Source organism: Pectinophora gossypiella, chromosome 2 (assembly GCF_024362695.1).
Source record: "Pectinophora gossypiella chromosome 2, ilPecGoss1.1, whole genome shotgun sequence".
Lineage (NCBI taxonomy): Eukaryota > Metazoa > Arthropoda > Insecta > Lepidoptera > Gelechiidae > Pectinophora > Pectinophora gossypiella.
The window spans coordinates 14624067-14645415 of NC_065405.1; the positions used below are offsets into that span (position 1 = coordinate 14624067).

The 21349-nt window shown below is 40.5% G+C and overlaps 2 protein-coding genes across 2 annotated transcripts; both read left to right on the top strand.

The window, feature by feature from the left end:
• Positions 1-3591: 3591 nt before the first annotated feature.
• LOC126378469 (uncharacterized) lies at positions 3592-9130 on the top strand. The gene is made up of 7 exons (XM_050026854.1): positions 3592-3766; positions 4722-4902; positions 6114-6276; positions 6863-7147; positions 7432-7626; positions 8023-8210; positions 8581-9130. The coding sequence occupies exons 1-7, from the start codon at positions 3592-3594 to the stop codon at positions 8750-8752; spliced, it is 1359 nt and encodes a 452-aa protein (XP_049882811.1). The 3' UTR covers positions 8753-9130.
• A 3181-nt stretch (positions 9131-12311) lies between these two features.
• On the top strand, positions 12312-15326 carry LOC126379102 (uncharacterized). The gene is made up of 2 exons (XM_050027688.1): positions 12312-12520; positions 13437-15326. Exons 1-2 carry the CDS (start codon positions 12409-12411, stop codon positions 13595-13597), a joined length of 273 nt encoding a protein of 90 aa, XP_049883645.1. The 5' UTR covers positions 12312-12408; the 3' UTR covers positions 13598-15326.
• Positions 15327-21349: the final 6023 nt, after the last annotated feature.

Genomic DNA, 21349 nt, shown 5'->3' on the forward strand with positions numbered 1-21349 from the left:
TAGTACTGACAGTTACTGCTGCCCTCCTCCTCTCCGCTCCTCCTCTGCTGCTGTCAGTTTCCAGGTTAGTTCCTGTGACCCGCCTCTTCCGTCCTGCATTGCCGTACCGATAACTTACATTAGGTATTATAATTAGATAGGTAGTACAACAGGCGGCCTTATTGCTAAGGTAGCAATCTCTTCCATGCAACATTTAGGTATAGGAAATGCATTTAATAAAAAGTGTAGCGGGATAGATAGTGCAAAATAAAAAGTTGAACAATATAAGTATACCTAGACAAATCAAACACAATCATCTTCATCATCTTATATTTCAAAAATGTTCAAAGGAGATTGACCAAAGTTGTATGGAGCTTAGTCCAAATAACCACTACTAACAAGACCCATATTTAACTAAATAGCTCATTAAATACTCAGTAATTAATACTCAGACCGCATTTAAAAATATGCTGTCAATAAAAAGTTATGGCTAAATGTAAAAACTAGATTTCTAAACCACTTTTGGTCGATCTCCTTTAACATTAATAAGTTAATGTAATGTCTTAAACCTAAATAAAGATTTTATCTATCTACTTTCCCTGATGTACGTTATAATATTACATTTTGACACTAAATAGTTTTTCCAAGTTTATATCCCAGTAAGTATCGTTCGGTGAAGATAAGATGGTTCGTAATTGGATCTGGTAATAGGCGGCGGCGATGAGTACTCCGTACCGATAGCAATTTAATATGGACTTAAGTAAGTTTCAATTTGCAATGTAGACAAGGAATTGAATGGAGAAAAGATCCTTGTTAATCTATACATTGTCTAATTATAACATGTCTATTGTCCTTGAGAATCATTACCGCATTCATTCTTTAACTAAAACTTCTAGACACGATAGGCTTCGTAACTTATGCAACCTGCCTACCTACAAACTACCTAAAACTAATAACGCACATGGCATGAGGACGTGGAAATACATATTACCCGATATATTGAATAAGTTACCTAAAGACAAACAAACTGACATACTTACTAACATAAAAACATGTAAACGTACTTTAAAGAATTTATACTTGGGTTCTAAAGATGTAACGTAATGTTATGATATTATTGTAACGAGGGAGCAATTTTCATTCGCTTCTCGCATAAGCCTTATTCAGGCTTTTAGATTTTAAGCGTCTTATACTGTGTAAAAAAATAATTTGTAAAAGTGTTTTGAACAAATAAAAAAAAACAAACAACTCCATACCCCTCCGGTTGATTGAGGCGAGGCCTGTCCCGAGCATGGGATGTATTATATAGGCTGTTTATGTTTTACCGCGTGTGTTGGGGAATCTCGTGGTGTACCTGTCAAATCTTCAGGATAGGTAAGCGGACCCTGTGTAGAACGGGATAAGGCTAGGCGGATAGTGGATGATTGTGGTTATGTAGACATTTTGTCCCGTAACGTGTTAACGTGAAGAAAAAAAAACACTAACACACCTTTCAGAAATACCGTTCGTTTTAGCAGGCACGTTTACAGCCCCCATAAATAAACTAAGCCTATTGCGTAGGCGCGACTTTCAAACCGTAAGCTCGGCTTAAGCTGTGGTTACACGCACAATCTTATTTGCACAATTAAAACACATAATAACGGGTTCATACCGCGTTTAAAGCAGGGATATGAGACTCCCGATATTTCGACACTGTTGCAAGTTGTGCACTGTTACTGTTAGTGTTGTTGTTATTCGTACAAGTAATTAGTAACGTCTACCTTGACTGACAGCTACAGTAATATACATAAACACGAGCTCACGACATTATCCCAAATAGGGTAGTCAGAGGTACATTCATCGCAAGAAACACACATAATCATATGTGCAATAACTAACACTTAATTACCTACCGCTTTCACAAAAACGAAATCAATTGTGTACCGGGTGAGAGCCCTCAGCGCTCCCCATTTGTCCGGCCAAGTAATTAATGCTATTTGCGGCAAATCTATAATAAGTCACGTGAAAAACAAAAACGGATTGAGCCCTTGAAAGAAAAAATAAGCATAATAGACGGCCTTACTGCTAAGAAATTTTCTACCAGGGTGAAAGAAATGTTTGAAGATGCGAGATGGTGGTTATCTCTAATTTAAGAGCCATGCTCTTGTCGGTGTAGCATTCTCCATTCTTATCTATCAAAGGCCAATTCCTTATATTGAGAGTTATTTCTTCTTCTTATCGTGTCGATGGCAAACTAAATAGTATCGGCCCAAAACTTGGCAACAAGTATGGCGCTATCTGCAATAATTTCGATGCCGTTATGGGACGAGACTGAAGGGGCAAGGATACTTAATAAGATACAACGAATTTATTAAAAACATCATAGAAGGAAAGCTACAAAAAAGAGAGGAAAGAGATGTAGGGGAAGACCAAGAAGAGATTACATGGAACAGATTAAAGAGAAGGCGAACGTCGTGTCTTATAAGGAAGTCGTTTATGGTGTAATGCATAAAAATATTAATATTGAAAACATATAAAGTATATACACAAAATATATACAATAAACTCTAGCTAGAAAATTATGACACTATTCTTAAAATGAAACACGCGGAAGAAGTCACAGCCAGAAAGATGTTTCCTGCGAAACAATAGTCAACAAAACATGTTGAGTTGAGATACGACGGAGTTGCCCATTAGAGGCGTTAGCTGCTGTCTGTACTTCGTATAAGCTACGAGAATTTGTAGTACTCTTGAAATGTCCCATTTTAGTGGCGGAACCAAGAAATTTCCTGTTTCGTTACTGGAAAGTTTACATCGGAGGTTTTGCATAAGCATACGATGCCATTTACGAGGCACACTAGACGTTTTGTAGAAATACGTTAAGTTTTCATAATGAAATGTCACAACTTATACCTGATCTTATACGTGCTGCTTTGGCAATACTTACTTAAATATTTTTCGTGAAACTAATACTTAGTCAAAATTTGTTTCGTCACTGTTTAAAGTTTTCTTACAGAAAAATAATGAGTGAGTAGTCGTTACTTGAGCCATGTCAGGGGCCTTTAGCAGCTCAATAATATCCCTAAAACCGGGGTTGATGAAGTTGGTAATCCACCTCACAACCCACACGATTAAAGAAGATAAAAACTGAGTTGTAAAAATGACATAATTAAATAAAATAGCAAAATAATAAGTAAGTAGGTAGGTACATGATTACGAGAAGAAAGATGATCATAGATGCCTGATGTCTCGTATAAATATTTACATACACGAAGCTACTTACACTGTAGCTACATTTATAGTGTACCAGCGGACTCTGTACAGCAAACATCGAGGGCTTTGTCCAATAAACACAGCAAATGCTATCTACGGTAGACAGATGTCGTACGGCTACTGGTTGAAGCCCTCGATATAAACCGCAGCGCGCGCGGCGCGGTTGCTGTGCCGCGAGGGCTGGTATACTCGTAACCTTTGCGCTGCAGTGTTGATGGATTATCCTCTCTCTTCTTTCTCTAATTAACAACTCAGTTAACATGTATAATGTATCTATTGTTGCAGTGCAGAGTAGAGAGCGCGTGGGGCGCGTGCGCGGCGCGGGGCGTGCGGCGGCGCGGGCGGGCGCGGCGCAGGCGCATGGCGCTGCTGTACCGCGCCACGCGGCTCAAGGACCGCGTCGACACGCACGTGTTCACCTTCGTGGTCACGCGCTCCGCCACGCGCGAGCCCGACCGCGATGTCACCTCCAAGGACTTCTGCTGCGCGCACCAGCGCTGGGCCGTCGCGTTCAGCCGCTCCGATACCTCGCTCGGTTTGTTTCTGCTTTAATTCAGAACGTAATATAAGCTCTCGACTATGTCTCAATTGGAGTTAAAGGTACATCCATCGCAACATGAACTAAGTACCCACACCTCACCGAGTTTCTGTTAAACCAACGTTATGGTAGTGAGCTATATCGCCGTCTAGGTCGAGTCAACTGACAACTGCACTTAAGATAAGTAAATTAATAACTCATTGGTGCAAGTCTGGTACCGGGGTACGAAACGGTGCACCCCGTTTGAGAAGCAAGTCATAGAGCCTTTTTTTTGAAAAAATGTTACTTATACATTATGTATGACAATTGACATACATACAGATTGTCTCCATTCATACTTCCGTTTCGCGCGAAGGGTCCAGGTTCGATCGTCGGGCCAATTTGGGCCATTTTACTTGGATCTGGAAGTCCCTCCACCCAACACCAAAACATTTCAATCATTAGGATTAGAATCAGTGGAAACAGCTAGCAGTACTTATAACTACCACTATTTACTTTATTGAGTATAATTAATACATTTAGAGGAAAGAAAATGAAAGCGCTTATTATTTATTTATTATTTGGGTTTGAGAGGATTCGAACTAATGTAGCCCGAATGGCCACTGCGACCTAGCTAGATCTATTGTAGCCAAATCCCTACACATATTTAAAACTCCTGTAGACCAATCCGTTCGATTAGATCGAGCGTCTTTTTGGGAGCAGGCTCCATGATCTCCTGGGGATCCATCATTTGGCCCCCCAGTGCTCGGCTTCTACTGTATATGAGAGCGTCACAGCTGCACAGCAGGTGTAATGGCAGGTGAAAAGAAAAACAGAATCTGCATAAAGGGGACTCGGTCAGCTCCATTCTATGTAGGTGCTTGTTGAGTCTACAGTGTTATTAAGATCCCTACCCGTCCCCTAGTAAGAGTAAGGAAATGAAAGCGTTAACCACTTGTCTTGTCTTCAACAGGAGTATACCTCGTATGGCGCGGCGCTTGCGAGGGCATGCGCGTGTACGTGGACTTCACGTTCACGCTGCTCAGTCGCGACCACTTCACGGCAAATGAGGGGTTCTCCGGGAAACAGGTCCGCTTCAACGCGGGCTGCGCGGCGCAGGGCCGCGGCCGGTGTGTCTCGCTCGCTGAACTGAGGTAAATAACTGTCACTAATGTTTCGAGGAACAGCTGTCACTTACATAAACAACTTCCAAAAACACAAAGAAAGTCAAATATAGATCCTCGCTAATAAAGTCAGATCTAGCCTATTATAAGAGTAACAAAGATCTTTCGGCGATGGTCAAAAGCAGAATTAATGCCTTCCTAGGAAACGTCATTGTGATGGAGGCTTTATAATCCGCACGCGTGTTTGCGTGTTTTTTTTTTAATCCGTGAGACGAAACCATTTCCAGTATGTAGATAAAATTTTATCACGGTCATTTTATCGATTCTAACTATAATTATGTCATTTTGTGTCGATTGGTGTTAATAAGTGAACCCAAATAAAACAGAACAACATGACTTATCACGAACGACTTACAATAAAATCATGTAACTCCCATGTTAGATGATTACCAAACAAACTTATCGATTTCAACAAAATTTATTGAATCGATCGATAATTTTATCACGTTGCTCGTGTAAGCCCAGCAGGCGTCGCTACGAGAATCGCCAATAGCGTTAGCGACGGCAGTAGGAAACTTTTTCGGCAGAACTCCCTTTCCATTAAATAGTGACACCCGTGTGACGGAGGCTTTATAATACTCCGTGAAAAGAACGATTTATCTGGCGAGTTACGATTCGTCAATAGTAATGTCAGTTGGAGAATCTATAGGCTAGTTTCCAACTAGTCAATTCAGTCACTTTTTACTAAACGTCAAAACACGAAATTACTATGGAATTCGTATGAAAAAGCACACTGTGTCGTCATAGAAATATGTGATGAAATGTCGGGCGTTTTTCTTAATTAAAATTCATAAATCGATTAATCGATTAAAGAGAAAAAAGATTTTTCGTTAGTTTTAGATCTGTCTTTATTTAGTAATCAGAATTTCATAATTTATCTTGAACCTAGTACACGATCCAATTTCAGCAGCGCGTACAGCATTTCTATGAAAGTCATTCTAAGACAGTTGTTGGTTAGGCGATGCACCTCAGCGCCCTCTATCAATGTCCTCCAAGTACCACAAGATCCTTAGGCCTTATTTTTGGATCGCTCGCTTTCAACTCACGTTCGAAAATATATAAGTCTACCCATCTCACGCATCACATCGGAACTTGTCATTTGGAAGATGACATAGGTAGATATCACGCATGCGAATTGGAAATAAGATTCCTTGTCGGTCTAATATTTCTTGACATTCCAGCACCAAGTTCGCGGACTCGCGCGGCGAGTTCCAGCTGGAGTTGACGATGTCGCGCGTGCGCACGCTGTACTCGTGCGAGTTGCGCGCGCCTCGGCTTGACACGCCACCCATCGCCTTCGCAGGGTTCGACTGGTCCGTGTCGGCTACTGGAGGTGCTGGCAAGGCAAGTACTCAGACGCACCTGACAGCTATCAGACTAAAGGCGGAAAACGTAGTGTAGCATACCTTGGGCTAGATGGAGTAAAACGGTGAATGGTTCTGTAATATTGGCCAATTCCCTGTCGATTGGCAACGCCATTATTGTTTTCTTGTTTTTGTTTTTTATTACTTAGGCTATTTATGCTTTTATTTTTTCCCCTAAATCATGCATAGCAGCGTAACAAGCTTTTGGGTAGACAAGTTTAATATCGTCTTTTTATTAGCTATTTCCTTATCGTAACAATAACATTAGCTCTTGTCGGTATACGTAGTATTCTTCATTTAAATTCGAATATTGGTCTTTATTGTACCAAAATAAAAGAAAATTAGAAAAAGCATATTTCTGACTTCTTTATAAGACACGACGATCACATTCTCTTTAATTTGTTCCATGTTATCTCTTCTCGGTCTTCCTTTTCCTCTCTTTTCTCCTATCTTGTCTGCCATGATGAGTTTCGCAAATTTATCGTGTCTTATTAAGTGTCGAATCATCTTGTCTCTTTTATCCCCGATAACTTTAAATATTATTCAACCCTTAATTTTGCCACCAGGAGCCCCTAACTCTTCGCCTCGCTCGTCTCTCGGGCGAGGGCCAACGCTGCCGCGTGAGATATGCGCTCGCTCTCGGCGAAGGCGAGCGACGAGTTCACTCTGGGCCGCTGGAGTGCGTGTGCGACGCCGACGGGCGCACTCCGCCGTGGACGCCCAGGCCAGCTGCACGTTTGTCGCACAAGGGTATGCGGCTGACCATCGAGCTGCTGTGGGCGAGGGCGGTCGCTGAGCTGGCGGTCTCTGCTGCCGGGAGAGCTGCTACCTGCTACGATCGGGATAAACAGGTAAGGAAGGATATTGTACAGAGAGATAGGCAGATTCAACTGTGAAGGTAAACACAGAAGAAAACAAGCAGATACTACTACTTGAGTGTCCGTCAGAATTGCCAGTACCTACATCTACTATTCCAGACACCAGAAGGTAATATTATAACACCTCTCGTCAATCCTCTATTGTTCCTAAATTCCTAACATTTACTAACATGACATTAATCCTACATCAAAATGTTTTGTTTGTATATCCTGTAAATGCACACACTATTCTATTGTATAACCCCTTACGTCCCCAGGCCTGGGCCCTGCGCTGCGACACGCACTCCGAAACGGTGCGCCTGCACATGCTATACCGCGACGTGCACCACGTGCCGCGCAACCACCTGCGGTACGTCAGCTGGTCGGCGTGGCTCGTACGCTCCAACGCGGCGCCTGGCGAGCCTGATGCTGAGGAGCTGCCTGGAGCACCCTTCGAGCATTACTATGCGCAGGTACGTGACACGTTACATATATTTTTTTGACGTAACTTATTGTAGATTTGCCGCAGATGGCATTAACTACTTGGCCGGAAAGCGCTGAAGCTCTTACCCGGTACAACATTTAAGACAACAGGCCTGAGAGTGCCCAGTTGGGCGCGAACTTCGGCTCAGGGCGTCGTCTGAGAGGAAAAATATTTGAAAGAATTAATCGACCCTACTGGGTCGATAGCGATAAGCGCTGATTGAGGGAGACACGTTATAGAAGACGTTGCCGAACTATCGATACCTGGTTCTAACGATTGCTGACCTTGAAAATCATCTATGTCGATAGTATCGACGGCCAACAAAATCGATGATTGCGTGTCTTAGTAAATAATAAATTTCTCATTGAATCTCGTTTCTCAACAGGACAGCGCAGATGAAGGTTTGATGATGGAGACTTCTCTTCGCGTGGAGGACGTATCCCGTCCGGGGCCCTTCTTGCACCCGGGCGGAGAGTTGCGCGTACGCCTCGAATGGGGCGACACTTACCTACTCTTCCAGGCCACTTACCACGTCTATGATGACTTGATCCGATTGCATGCGCATCAGATGAGGTACGTGAATTTATTATTGTTTGTAGCTTTAGTTCGGTTTAAGGAAATTGTAAAGGTGACCAGGGGGTTAACCAAGTTGCCTACGATTATAATCGTTTGCAACTTAGGAGTAATAAGATTTTCAGATATAAAAGAATTTCTAGATAAATGGAAGTAAACAGACAGACAGACAGACGTGTTAATAAACAGACTTGCCTGAAAAATCTCTGTATCATAATGAAATCTGTCGCCAAAGCTAGTAGCGTCAAAAATTTATAATAGCCAGACGGATATCAAATTGAATTGATTTGTTTTTTTATATGAATTGATTTACATTCTATTAAAATTCCAATCATGATAACTAATTCTCATTACCATAACGTGGTTTCAGGCGAGAGATCGCAGCGTTGCAGTCGGAAAACTATGCGCTGGAGCGACAGCTGTTCAGCTACCAGAAGAGCCTGGCATACGCGCAGGCGCAGGCGGGCGAGCCGGCGGCGGAGGCCGGCGGGCGGCGCTCCCCGGCAGAGCGCAGCCTCTCCACTGACACGGAATACGCGTAAAGCGTCTGCGCAGTCCGCGCTCCCAACGCCGCCTGGGGCCACAAAATGATGATGACAGCGGGCGGCGGGTAGCGGATTATGAAACATAATCTTTATAGCCCTTGCTGGCGGTTCCATGGTCGCCACAACTTCTGTCCGCTGTCATAGAGTTTGCACCCCCAAGGCGCGCATGCGCGAGTCTCGCTCTCTCTCTCTCGCGTGCTCGCTCGCGCCCTCTTCTATCTTTTCGACTGACTCTGACGTTTTTGAGCGATTTATCTATTTTTCTAGACGTTTTATGGCGAGGTGCGCCTCGTCCGCACCGCTTCCCGCCGGTCGCCTGCACTCTCGCCGCTCGACTCTATCGATAGCCGATTATTATACTCGACTACTTTTCTATTCGTCTGTACATAAAATATATTTAGATATTATATATTATGTATATTTCTTAACTTGAAACTCGAATTCATATACTGCAACAGTCGATTTATGAATAAAAGTCCATAAACTTTGGTTTTTGTGTTTTATTTCCCGCTCTTAAGAAGTGTTTGCCAGTGCATCGCGAAGACAAAAGAACTGGAAGAGTTCTTATGCGAATGAGCACTCATAAGTGGAGTCAGTAGGGAGAGATGTGTCAATAAGATGGTTTTATTGAACGGGGGAAGTTCTGGCGGATTCGCAATAAGAATGGAAGCGGCGGCACCGCCAGAGTCAAGTGTTGGGGGAGTAAAACGACGAAGATGCGATAAAAGCGAACGTAAAGAAAGTTTATCACGATGTTATAATTATACAGTTATGGTAAGCGGTAAGTATGACTAATACCAACAGAAAAATCATCTTACAAATAAAAATATAAAATAAATAGTAGTAAGATGCTTATCTACAAGGTGTAAAGAGGTTGTCTTAAGCTGGATAATGTATGCCTATAGAATAGCCTCCGCAGGTGTGATGCTCTGTCGCGGAGCCACCACCTCCAATTCAGTTGAAAACGATATAGATTACTGTACGTACCATGTACATAGTGTACGTGAAAAGATTTTATGTGTACGTGCTATAATTAGAAAGAAAACAACAAATTAAAGTGGCTTCGCTGGAGAGCATACTCCCCAGCGGAGCCACTCAGTTTGCATACTTCGAGATGTTTTCTTCCTGTAAATTGAAGTATAGTTTGATGTACGTACTACGTACATAGTGTACGTGAAAAGATTTTATATGTACGTGCTATAATTAGAAAGAAAGCAACAAATTAAAGTGGCTTCGCTGGAGAGTATACTCCCCAGCGGAGCCACTCAGTTTGCATACTTCGAGATGTTTTCTTCCTGTAAATTGTAGTATAGTTTGATGTACGTACTACGTAAATAGTGTACGTGAAAAGATTTTATGTGTACGTGCTATAATTAGAAAGAAAACAACAAATTAAAGTGTATATGACGGCATGAACAAAACGTGAAGCGCTGAAGATTTTAAGAAACAATCTCCTTGCGAGAACTTTTTATCTATGCACAAACTACTAAGAGAACCTATTTCAGACGAACGTCTCTCATACAAAACAAAGAGCCTCAGAATTTAGAGTATGACACTTGATTTGACATATAAAATTATATTGCCACACGCAAAAATAATTGTGGGGTTGCCATAGTAATGATATGGCACGGCGTGGCAGTAGTGATAGCTTTAAATTATTTAGATTACTTTAAATTTTGATGACAAGGTTTGGTGACGGATCGGTATGGCACTGGCAATTTATGTCAAATCTGTCATAGATACACGGCCGGAAATGTTCATACAAAAAAATTGTACCATAGCGCAAATGTACCGAGTTTAGAAAATGACAGCTACTTCACCCCTCTCCTACTTCATTTCACCCCTCTGCGATCTTCCGCCATCTTGGGACAATCTTAGGTTAGGATATAAACATAGACACAAGGGCAAGCGCTGCCCGCCCGGCGTCCTAACCAAACAAAATCCAAAATCAATCATTGTTTCATTGTAAGTAGTTTTATAAATGTAAGTGATCGAGTGAAATTTGCGTTGAATAAATTCCGTAGTTAGCCTCTCAACTAGAAAACTGTGATATCCATACAGTATGAGTGTAAGATAAGTAAGCGAAAAGACGAAAAGACGCTATATTTCACCAGTTTCCTAAAAGTGAGCTAGGAAGAACTCTAGAAGTGCAGAAGTTAAAGTGTTTGTGTGATGACAATTTGCGAAGGCTTAGGACTACTGGGAACAATTGTGTTTGCCATGCGGATTGCACAAAGACATTTTTATTAAAAACTTTCCGGGTCTCTCAAGATTAGCAGTGTTATTATAAACAAAATATTAAAGGGTACGGTACAGATGTCTCTAGATTAGAGAGTTTAGAGGAAAGTTTGCCATTAATGCAAAAAGGCATATTTAAAATAATAATAATAAAGCTCTATTTCAGAAAAAAAAAACCATAAAATATAAAACAAAATTAAAAAATAAAATGTTATACAAGTAAAATGCAGTCTTTTTTTAATAAACCTTGTCATCAAAATTTAAAGTAATCTAAATAATTTAAAGCTATCACTACTGCCACGCCGTGCCATATCATTACTATGGCAACCCCACAATTATTTTTGCGTGTGGCAATATAATTTTATATGTCAAATCAAGTGTCATACTCTAAATTCTGAGGCTCTTTGTTTTGTATGAGAGACGTTCGTCTGAAATAGGTTCTCTTAGTAGTTTGTGCATAGATAAAAAGTTCTCGCAAGGAGATTGTTTCTTAAAATCTTCAGCGCTTCACGTTTTGTTCATGCCGTCATATACACTTTAATTTGTTGTTTTCTTTCTAATTATAGCACGTACACATAAAATCTTTTCACGTACACTATGTACGTAGTACGTACATCAAACTATACTACAATTTACAGGAAGAAAACATCTCGAAGTATGCAAACTGAGTGGCTCCGCTGGGGAGTATGCTCTCCAGCGAAGCCACTTTAATTTGTTGTTTTCTTTCTAATTATAGCACGTACACATAAAATCTTTTCACGTACACTATGTACATGGTACGTACAGTAATCTATATCGTTTTCAATTGAATTGGAGGTGGTGGCCCCGCGACAGAGCATCACACCTCCGCAGTCCAGTGGTTGAGCGTTGCGCTCTTTCCCGGGTTCGAATCCCGGTAGGGATTATCACAAAAATCACTTTATGATCCCTTATTAGACTTATAACATTGCAAGCTGACTCGATTGTTCGAAAAGTAAAATGTTAGGCACGTTAAGTAGTAAGCTAAAGTCGTTGCATGACTCATCACAGGGGCCTTTGGACCTTTACCCGGCACTAGACCCCGGACTCAGAATGCTCCTAATACTTTGTATACATATAAACTATCATCATAAAAAAACTCAGGAGCCTGTGACAGTCACTCATGTAGAAGATAGGAAACAAACAAATAGAATTCTGACAAAGTGTAATATAAAATAAAATTTTAATACAAAGAGGTTTTGGATTTTTAATTATTATAAAAGTTTCATTCTGATTTCTGAACGAAAACGTCAATGTCACGATGACAATCGGACAGCTGACTGACAGTGACAGTCACAAAACGTCAAAACAAAACCACGCGCTTGCTCACAAGGATCTTCTACGCAGGCCATTGTCGAAGAAATCATTGTGACTGTTCTTTTTATTTCGGCATAAAAATGGCCCAGGGTAAACTAAAGGTGAAAAGCAAGCTCCCTTCAGGCGCTAAACAGAAGAAAGGCAAAGGAAAGGCCATCACTAAGCGAAGCAACGCCCCGGCGAAAAGCAAAGGTGAGTAGGCCATTTTTCATGCGATGTTACATTATGGAGGCTACAAAATTGTAGTACTATAACAACTTGTACCCATTTCATAAAGTGCTCCTTTCAAAAGGTGCATTATTCACTTGTAAAACAACGCACTTAGTTGACGATTGCACAAGTGTGGATGAAACTAGAGGGGTATAGGTAAAGATTGTCTTTTGTTTTCATATTCTCGCCCCTTCAAATGTTTCGCAAATTTGTCAGTAGTTATTGAGTAATTAATAGTAGGAACGAAGTATTCGATATAGGCGGAGACTTCTATCGTTATTATAGTGAGCAACATTTGAATAGTTTTGAGTCAGCCACGTTATAAATTGTTGATTGTAATCGGCGTCTCTTTGCGCAGTTTTTATTACTGACTTTTCTTTGGTTATGTTTGGCAACTAATAATTTTAGCTGAAATGTATGTAGGGATTCTTATTTATTTATTTCCTGCTGAAACATTATAACATTAGTTAAAGCCAAGTACTAATGTGTAAGCCAATTACACAATAACTACTTTGAATTTTGTCAGTAAAATTCTGGAGAACTGACTTTGATTCATACTATTGTAACTGACTTTAATCAAAAATATTATCTTGTAATGATGTTTTTCCTATTTCTAGGTTATACTTATGTATCCTATTAAACATATATATGTTAAATATATAACATGATTAGTTTTACATATTTATCATCCCTTTCTAACTAGGCAGTGTACTATAGCAACTTGTAGCCATCTCATAAAGTGCTCCTTTCAAAAGGTGCATTATTGCTGCTGTCATTTAAATATAGGGTTTTGATAATCATCCATCACATTTTTAACCAATTAAGGTTTTTGTGACAGCCTTTTAGTCCATAAAATAAGTTCAAGTAGCACTAATTCGTATCCTTTTCTATGTTACAGCTCCTGCAGTTGAAAGGAACAAGATGAAAGCTAACGTTACCAAGATGGTGAACGCAGCAGCCGAGAAGCAGCTCCGGTCCCTGGCCACTGATACCCCACAGCTGTCAGCCGCACAACAGCGAGTAGCGTCTGCCCCAACTGCCCCCGCACCCGCCAAATGACAAAACAACATCCTCTCTTTTGACTACACGACCTTTGGCGCTACAATGATCATATTCCAATTTGCAATCACGATCTTCCACTCTTTCTTGCGTGTCATCTTCTCCAAATGCAACAAGAGTGCAGTGGTACACGACAACGAACTGTAAAGCGAATTGTTTTTTGTTTGCTTTTAGGTTAGGTTATTTTTAAATAAACATTATTCAACGTAATAGCTACTTAAATGTCTTGAAATGTTACACAAAATAATCGGCTTATCGGTGTTACATGTTGCATTAGCCGTATGGAATATAATCTGCAAAGAAAAATAACAAAAAAATAATAGGTTTTAGTAGTTTCATCGATGTATTCAAAATCTGAATGTCATTTTAATGGTAAATGTTAGTTGCACAGAAATAGGTAGCAAATATCTTGTTTTCTCCTAACCTATTTAAACTGTCTTTCTTTAGGAGTTATGTTTTAAAATCAACCTATCATATCTATCGAAGAGTTATCTATCTGTGCCTACCTGTTGATTTGTAAGATGAACACGAATTATAATTATATTTATCTCTCAGAGTTACTGTTTAAAGCTTATGATATTAAGTTTGCTGACTGCTGATAGATATGTGTATGAAATTATTGATATTTATTGACTGTTTTATTGTAGGTGTTTGAGCTGTAATTGTAGTAACTAGAAGCTGAAACGTGATAATTTGTATAGAATTTTTTAATAACTTTTTTTTAAAAGAAACCTCCATGTTAACATGGGTACTCAGTTCATCTTGCGATGGATGTACCTCTGACTAACAGTTCGGAAAATAATTATCAGCTTATGTTGTGTTTCTTCTAATCATATTATCCCCTGTTGTGATGTAAGGCTCCAACAACCGATTTCCACTCCTCGTGACACATTATACTTTTAAAATATTTGTTTTTTAATTTTGTGCTATGGTTTGGATTCTACTATTCTTCTGCTTAATTTTTTTTTTAATTATGATTAATAAGTAAGAGACACTTTCTGCCTCGGATTTCACTAAACTGTAGGACTGTAATGATGACAGTAATAATGAAGGGTCAAAGATAAATTATAAAATGCTAATCTAGAAATAGAAGCCAGGCTAACATGGTCTAAAATCAATATCATTATTCTGCTTGGCTTCTTTTCGAAATTTAACTTTCAATTAAATAACAATAAGTACGAGTTCTGACTGCTTTTATTGATGATGTCACAAAACAGATTTCCATACAAATTCCGTAGAAATTTTCGTTTAAATGTTTCGTGAAAAATATCTCATTTTACTAAGTTGTCAAATAGTTATTTTTTAATTGTAGTTAGTTTTAGTCTTTATGCAAAGCTTCAAGGCAAGTTAGGCATTTAAATATACTATTTTATTTAACTGCTTACTGACAATTTTATGTGAATTAAAATTTACTATTTTAATTAACAATTTTACAATACAATACAAATATACTTTATTACACCAAAATAAATGAAATTATTTACAAAAGACTTAACTAGGTACAAGGCAAGTGGCGGCCTTATCGCTTAAAGCGATTTCTTCCAGACAACCATAAGGCGAGGAAATATGTAGGTAGAAAATTTAAAGATTTTATGATATATATTTAATAGTTTTTCAGTTTTTGCTTTCTAGTCACTAAAGTTACAGCTTTTTAACATTCTTAACGATTAAGAACTAAATGTAAATAAACTTATCAATGTGATTAAAAAATATACCTACTAAATAAATATATTGTCGTTTTATTAATTAGAATAATAATATAAGTTCGTAGGTGTTTATAATACGACAAAAAAATACATGTTGGTTCCGCAACCAACAAGACACCAGTAGCGTTAGTTTATTTAAACCTATAGTTGAAAATAAATCAATAGTAATCATAGGCTATCGATAGTTTCGCTATACGGATAGTATCGATACGTCAAAATTGTCGATAGGACTACTGCACGAACTATCGATAGTAATAGTCGGAAGCAATGCCATGCTATGTGACTATTATAGGTGATTGTCGCAGCTGGTCGGGCTTTCAGATTATCGTGTTTTCTGTCCAGACTTGACCTTATTTCTTCTTGGAAGTCAGACACCTTTTATTGGACAAGGCGTTTCCATTCCGGACGCTGGCCTGCTTGCGCCTCCCAGCGTAAGAGCTCGATGTGGCACCGTGTGGCTGGACAAATGGGGAGCGCTGAGGGCTCTCACCCGGTGAAACATTTAAGACAACATGCCTGAAGGTACCCAATTGGGCGGGAACCTCGTCCCAGGGAGTCGTCTGAGGATAATATTTACTACATACATACTTTTTTTTTAATAACGAAGGGGAAATCCTCATGGGATACCTCGCCACCCGGGGGAGCGACGAGGTTATATCGGACTCCTACCGACTAAAACCCCTCCGATGGCCCTCTGCTGTGCATGTCGGGGAGCTCCGGGGTCTCTGTCGAACGCACCGGTGCTCCCCTCGCACTTGCTTTCACTAAAGCGCGTCCCGGGGTAGATCCCCACCCCTACGCCATCCCAGTTTTACGGCGATGCGAGGCAATATCGCATTGCCGTCCATCCCGGAGATCGTGTGTTGAGTGGTTCGGGCCCCCGCCCTTACCACTCACGATCCCCAGTGTCCCCTTTCAGTCGCCTCTTACGACAGGCAGGGGGTGCCGTAGCCCTATTCTTGCGCCCGGAACTACAGGGCGGACTACATAAATACCTACCTAAACTCACGGCTATTTCCCACTGAATAAGCGGAGACATTTGCATCGATCCTGACACACTTTTCTTGCTTCCTTCACATTCATCAATCGTTTCATTCACGCTTGCTGGTTCAGAGTAGACCGTCGTCATCATTAATTAATTTAGGACCCCCGTTCTTGGCGGTGTAGCATTCTCCATGCTACTTTTATACGGAAAAATAAGACAGTGGTTTCCCTCTTGCCTTCCGCCCGCAATACTCTTGTCTGACACGAGTGGGATGGCGCCCAGAGTAGTCTATTTCGAAGCCGTACTAGAACTCCTCTCCTCCGCCTCTAAATAGTACTGACAATTACTGTTGCCCTCTGTCAGGTGCCAGGTTACAGTCCCTGTGACTTGCTCCTTCCGTCCTGCAGTGCCATATCGATGGATCTCGTCTACGCTTTTGTAACCGTTGAGGTTTTCACCCGTATCGTACTAAACCTTTTTTTTTATAAACTTACTTTTATCATCATCCCCTAGCATTATCCCGTTTTTTACAGGGTCCGCTTACCTAACCTGAAGATTTGACAGGTCCGGTTTTTTACAGAAGCGACTGCCTGTCTGACTTTCCAACCCGCGAAGGGAAAACCATCCCGATACAGTTTAGGTCACATACCTCCGAAAATGCATTTCTCGGGAATGTGGGTTTTATAAACTTACTTTATTGGTATAATTTTCGTTCTGTATCCTCACCATCTAACCCGTCGTAAAGGAAACAGCTACTGACGCCAGTGAACGCAATTTTCCTAATAATACCACCACTCGTTATACGCTTCCTGTTTCCATTTCATTACACTATTAGATTAATAAGAAGGTAATTATGGATATAAAACGAATTATATGCAGTCAAGTGCCGTCCCCGAGAATATTCCCAAAGCGAAAAAGTAACTGTTGTAAAAACTTTTTAATACTTAACCACGGAACAGTGGGCGCGAAACGCGCGCCATACAAGTACGATCAAATAGTTCGAACTTCAGCTTTGCATTAGTATATTATCACACGGAGCTCCACAATAGTATATTAAAAGGTTGCCTTGTGCATTATGATCTGCAGGTCAAAAAATCTATTATCGACTATCATACAAGGAGATCTCTCCTTATCACAGGAACGCTAAAAACCATAGTATGATCGGCTATTTATCAACATTTTGCTTTTGTTTGCAGTATCTTACGAAAAGTAATGATAAAATTGCAGCCTAAAACACATAATATACTTTGCCGGTAAAGTGGCTGTGGAATTAGAGAAGCAGTAGAGCTAGGTATCGTAGTTATCTGTCTGCAGGAGTAGTAGTAAAAGAGAGTGGGGTTGAACCTGCGACAGCGGTTCTCATGCAAAATGCGCATTAGGGCCTTTCCATTCGCTTTCTTCTATTCCGTGATAATAACTTAGAACATTGGCTGCTTCTCTTTTTCATACATACATACATAAACTCACGCCCGCAATCCCTAATGGGGTGGGCAGAGCCACAAGTAATCAAAGACAACTTGCAGCCACTGTTGATACGATGTCGTAAGCTGGATATGATGAACCTTATGGTGATAAGGGATCAGCCTATCGCCCATAATATTAGTCCATCATGTTAGAGGACACAATCCCTCTGTCGGTTTTTACGACATGCCCGGGAAGACAAGCAGCTGAACATGTTCTATGTTTTTTATTTGCTCCCAGAACAGCATAGAAGCTTCTCTCAAAAACTTCTTGCTTCTCTTTTTCAAATTGTTATTTCTAGTACTTTGGTCATATCTGCCTAAAGGTTAGGTAATAAAGCTCTTTTAATATAAGTCTTGCTCCTTTTTACTGGCGGGAACGTTCCCAAAGTGAGAACATTCCAGAGAACAGCGCATCACTGATTATATGCAGTAAGGAAGGCGATGCTATTCCAGTGAATTGACAATTAAACGCAAAGATTTTATATTATTATTATTATTATATTTGTTTATGTACACTAGCAGCTCAGAGCTGATGCGCATAGGAAATGCCGCTTTTATTATGCAAATGGCTATGTTTAATTATACATAGAAAAATGTAGACATCCGTGCTTGTTCTAGGGCGAGTTGATACAAGTGATAATAAAACAACTTGCAACCGCTCTAGATAAGTAGGTAAGAAGAGGTCTTAAGATGTGTAGGAGAGTTTATTTTGCACCTTAGGGGTTAAAATGGCCACATCGAAGCAATTCATCTGAGAAAGCAATGTTGCAATTTGACATTTGCGCATATAAAGGTAAGTCCGCAATGCAAACAAATGTCAAATTTCGATGTGGCAATTTTAACCCCCGTTATATCATAAATGAACTTTATATCACCTTCTATCTAATCCTATAATAAATGAACTACTTACTTACTTATGTTTATATATGGAATGCATTTCTTTAAAGCAGAATAAGTAAGTAAGTAACTTAAATTATTGCGGTATAAATTTACATGACACTTCCAACTCAGAACTCATCCGGATAATTCGAAACATTTTTAGGTTTTGAGGCCAGAAACGGATTAAGATGTCAGGCGCATTCTTAACGTCTGGAAATAAATCGTATATGTTTTTTACATTGTTATTTTTTTATTATTTTATGCTTTTTTTGACGTGACTTATTGTAAATTTGCCACAGACGGCATTAACTACTTGGCCGGACGAATGGGGAGCGCTGGGCTCTCACCCGGTACAAAATTTACGACAACAGGCCTGAGGGTGCCTAGTTCTCCGCGAACTTCGGCCCAGGGCGTCGTCTGAGATAATTATTTTGGAAATAATTACATTAAGTAAGTATATTTCTTCTTCTATCGCGTGAATTGTGAGATGGATGACCAACCTCATCAACCCTGGTGTCAGGATTATAACTGAGCCACCAAAAACTCCTGACGTGACTCAAGAAACGACTACGTACTTACATCAGTAAGTAGTAACCGGGATCAAGGTCGTAACGCGCCTGCCGAAGCACGGATCATCTTACTTCTGGTCAATCAGGTGATCAGCTTACAATGTCCTAACCAAAATTACCCAAACCTGTCCTATTATATTTATTAATAATGGGGCAATGAGAAAATACGCCCAATAGGGAAGGTCCGTGCCCCAGCAGTGGGGACGTTAACGGGCTGATGATGATGAGAAAATATGTAATTATCTCGTTAAATTTGTACAAAGCCATCTATATTGTTTTTGATGAACGTAGCGTGGAAAGGTCCTCATTATGTGACTTATTATCTACTTATTTTGAGTAATTAGTTTGACCCCTAAGTGTATCTTAGTAGGATTTTACCTAGTTTAGGGGACAGCGAATCACTTCCTTGTATTTTAAGTACAACCATTGTAAACTTCTCTCCCTTAGGAATAAGGTGAAAATCTACACGACTTGCATCCGTCCGATCATGACCTATGCAGGGGTAGTTTTCGCTCACGCGATCCCCTCTCAAATTCACCGTCTACAGGTAATACAAAATCGTTTCATGCGGAAAGCCACGGGAGCTCCGTGGTTCCTTCGCAATGAAAATCTGCACATTGACCTAGGTCTGCCAACCATTGCCCAATGGCTCAAATTAGCTTCCAAACGTTTTTTCGATTCTGCTCCGCACCACCCAAATCCCCTGGTAGTTGCGGCTTCCGAATACATCCCGCTTAGGGACGGTACTGAAAAGTATCGGCGTCCGAAGGACGTAATATACGATCCCGACGACCCGATTACCCTAGCCATAGAGGCAGCCAATCAGCTCGCGACACCAAACACTTCAGGACCCCGATACCGACCCCGCCGGCGTGGTCGACGATTTCCCTCATTCAGCGCTTATCGCTATCGACCCACTAGGGTCGATTAATTCTTTCAAATATTTTTCCTCTCAGACGACGCCCTGAGCCGAGGTTCGCGCCCAACTGGGCACCCTCAGGCCTGTTGTCTTAAACGTTGTACCGGGTGAGAGCCTTCAGCGCTCCCCATTTGTCCGGCCAAGTAGTTAATGCCATCTGCGGCAAATCTACAATAAATCACGTTGTCTTTGATTACTTGTGGCTCTGCCCACCCCATTAGGGATTACGGGCGTGAGTTTATGTATGTATGTATGTATGTACAATAAATCACGTCAAAAAAAAAATAAAAAAATTTTAAACTTCATTGTAACAGTTATTTTTTGGAAATTTATTTATTATTGGAGGATTGGAAGAATTGGAGCTCGGTGGCGCAGCGGTAAACGCGCTCGGCCTGCGATTGTTGAAGTTAAGCAATTTTCGAAAAGGCCGGTCATAAATGGGTGACTACAAAAAAAAAGTTTTCACCTCGAGCTCCTCCGTGCTTCGGAAGGCACGTTAAGCCGTTGGTCCCGGCTGCATTAGCAGTCGTTAATAACCGCCAATCCGCACTGGGCCCGCGTGGTGGTTTAAGGCCCGATCTCCGTATCCATCCATAGGGAAGACCCGTGCCCCAGCAGTGGGGATGTTAATGGGCTGGTGATGATGATTTATTATTATAGTTTTGTCGCATATGGCATTAACTATTTGGCCGGAACTCCTGTAGTCGAGTTCAATGACATGTCCGGGATAATACCTGAGTACCTATTTAAACGCATACTATGTTAAGGCCCAGTCCAACAGATAATTTTCTCATAAAACTCACTCTTGATGTCATTATTGAAATGATAATTGTTTCGAACAAAGTAAGCAGCGTGGGACAAAGTTGCCAATGCGTAGGCGCAAGGCTTAGTCGATGACAGGTAAGTGGTTGTTGATCGTAAAAAATAATATCTAGGTATTTAACTGTAAGCGCTAAAACGAGAATTTTTGTGCTCTAAAATGTCACACTACCTACTCAAATTACTTGACTACTTATGTTTTTTTTTTTTTTGTAAAAGCGATGGTCTTGATGGATTTAATGGTGAGAACAGAAAAAATGATCATGTTTTTCGTTACAGGTACTTGAGTGCCTTAGTGCGCAGAAATATACCAATCTTTTGAAAAAAAAAGTAGTATTCTGTCGTAGAACCACTGTTCCTGCCATCCTAATATTAAGGCTGCAGTCTTCGCAAAAATGGAAGCCGTGGTAGC

Coding starts and splice junctions, on each gene's coding strand:
- LOC126378469 (XM_050026854.1), top strand. CDS start 3,592: ATGGCGCTGCTGTACCGCGCCACGCGGCTCAAGGACCGCGTCGACACG. Junction 7,148..7,431: donor GCTACGATCGGGATAAACAG/GTAAGGAAGGAT, acceptor TTACGTCCCCAG/GCCTGGGCCCTGCGCTGCGA. Junction 7,627..8,022: donor TCGAGCATTACTATGCGCAG/GTACGTGACACG, acceptor GTTTCTCAACAG/GACAGCGCAGATGAAGGTTT.
- LOC126379102 (XM_050027688.1), top strand. CDS start 12,409: ATGGCCCAGGGTAAACTAAAGGTGAAAAGCAAGCTCCCTTCAGGCGCT. Junction 12,521..13,436: donor CGCCCCGGCGAAAAGCAAAG/GTGAGTAGGCCA, acceptor TCTATGTTACAG/CTCCTGCAGTTGAAAGGAAC.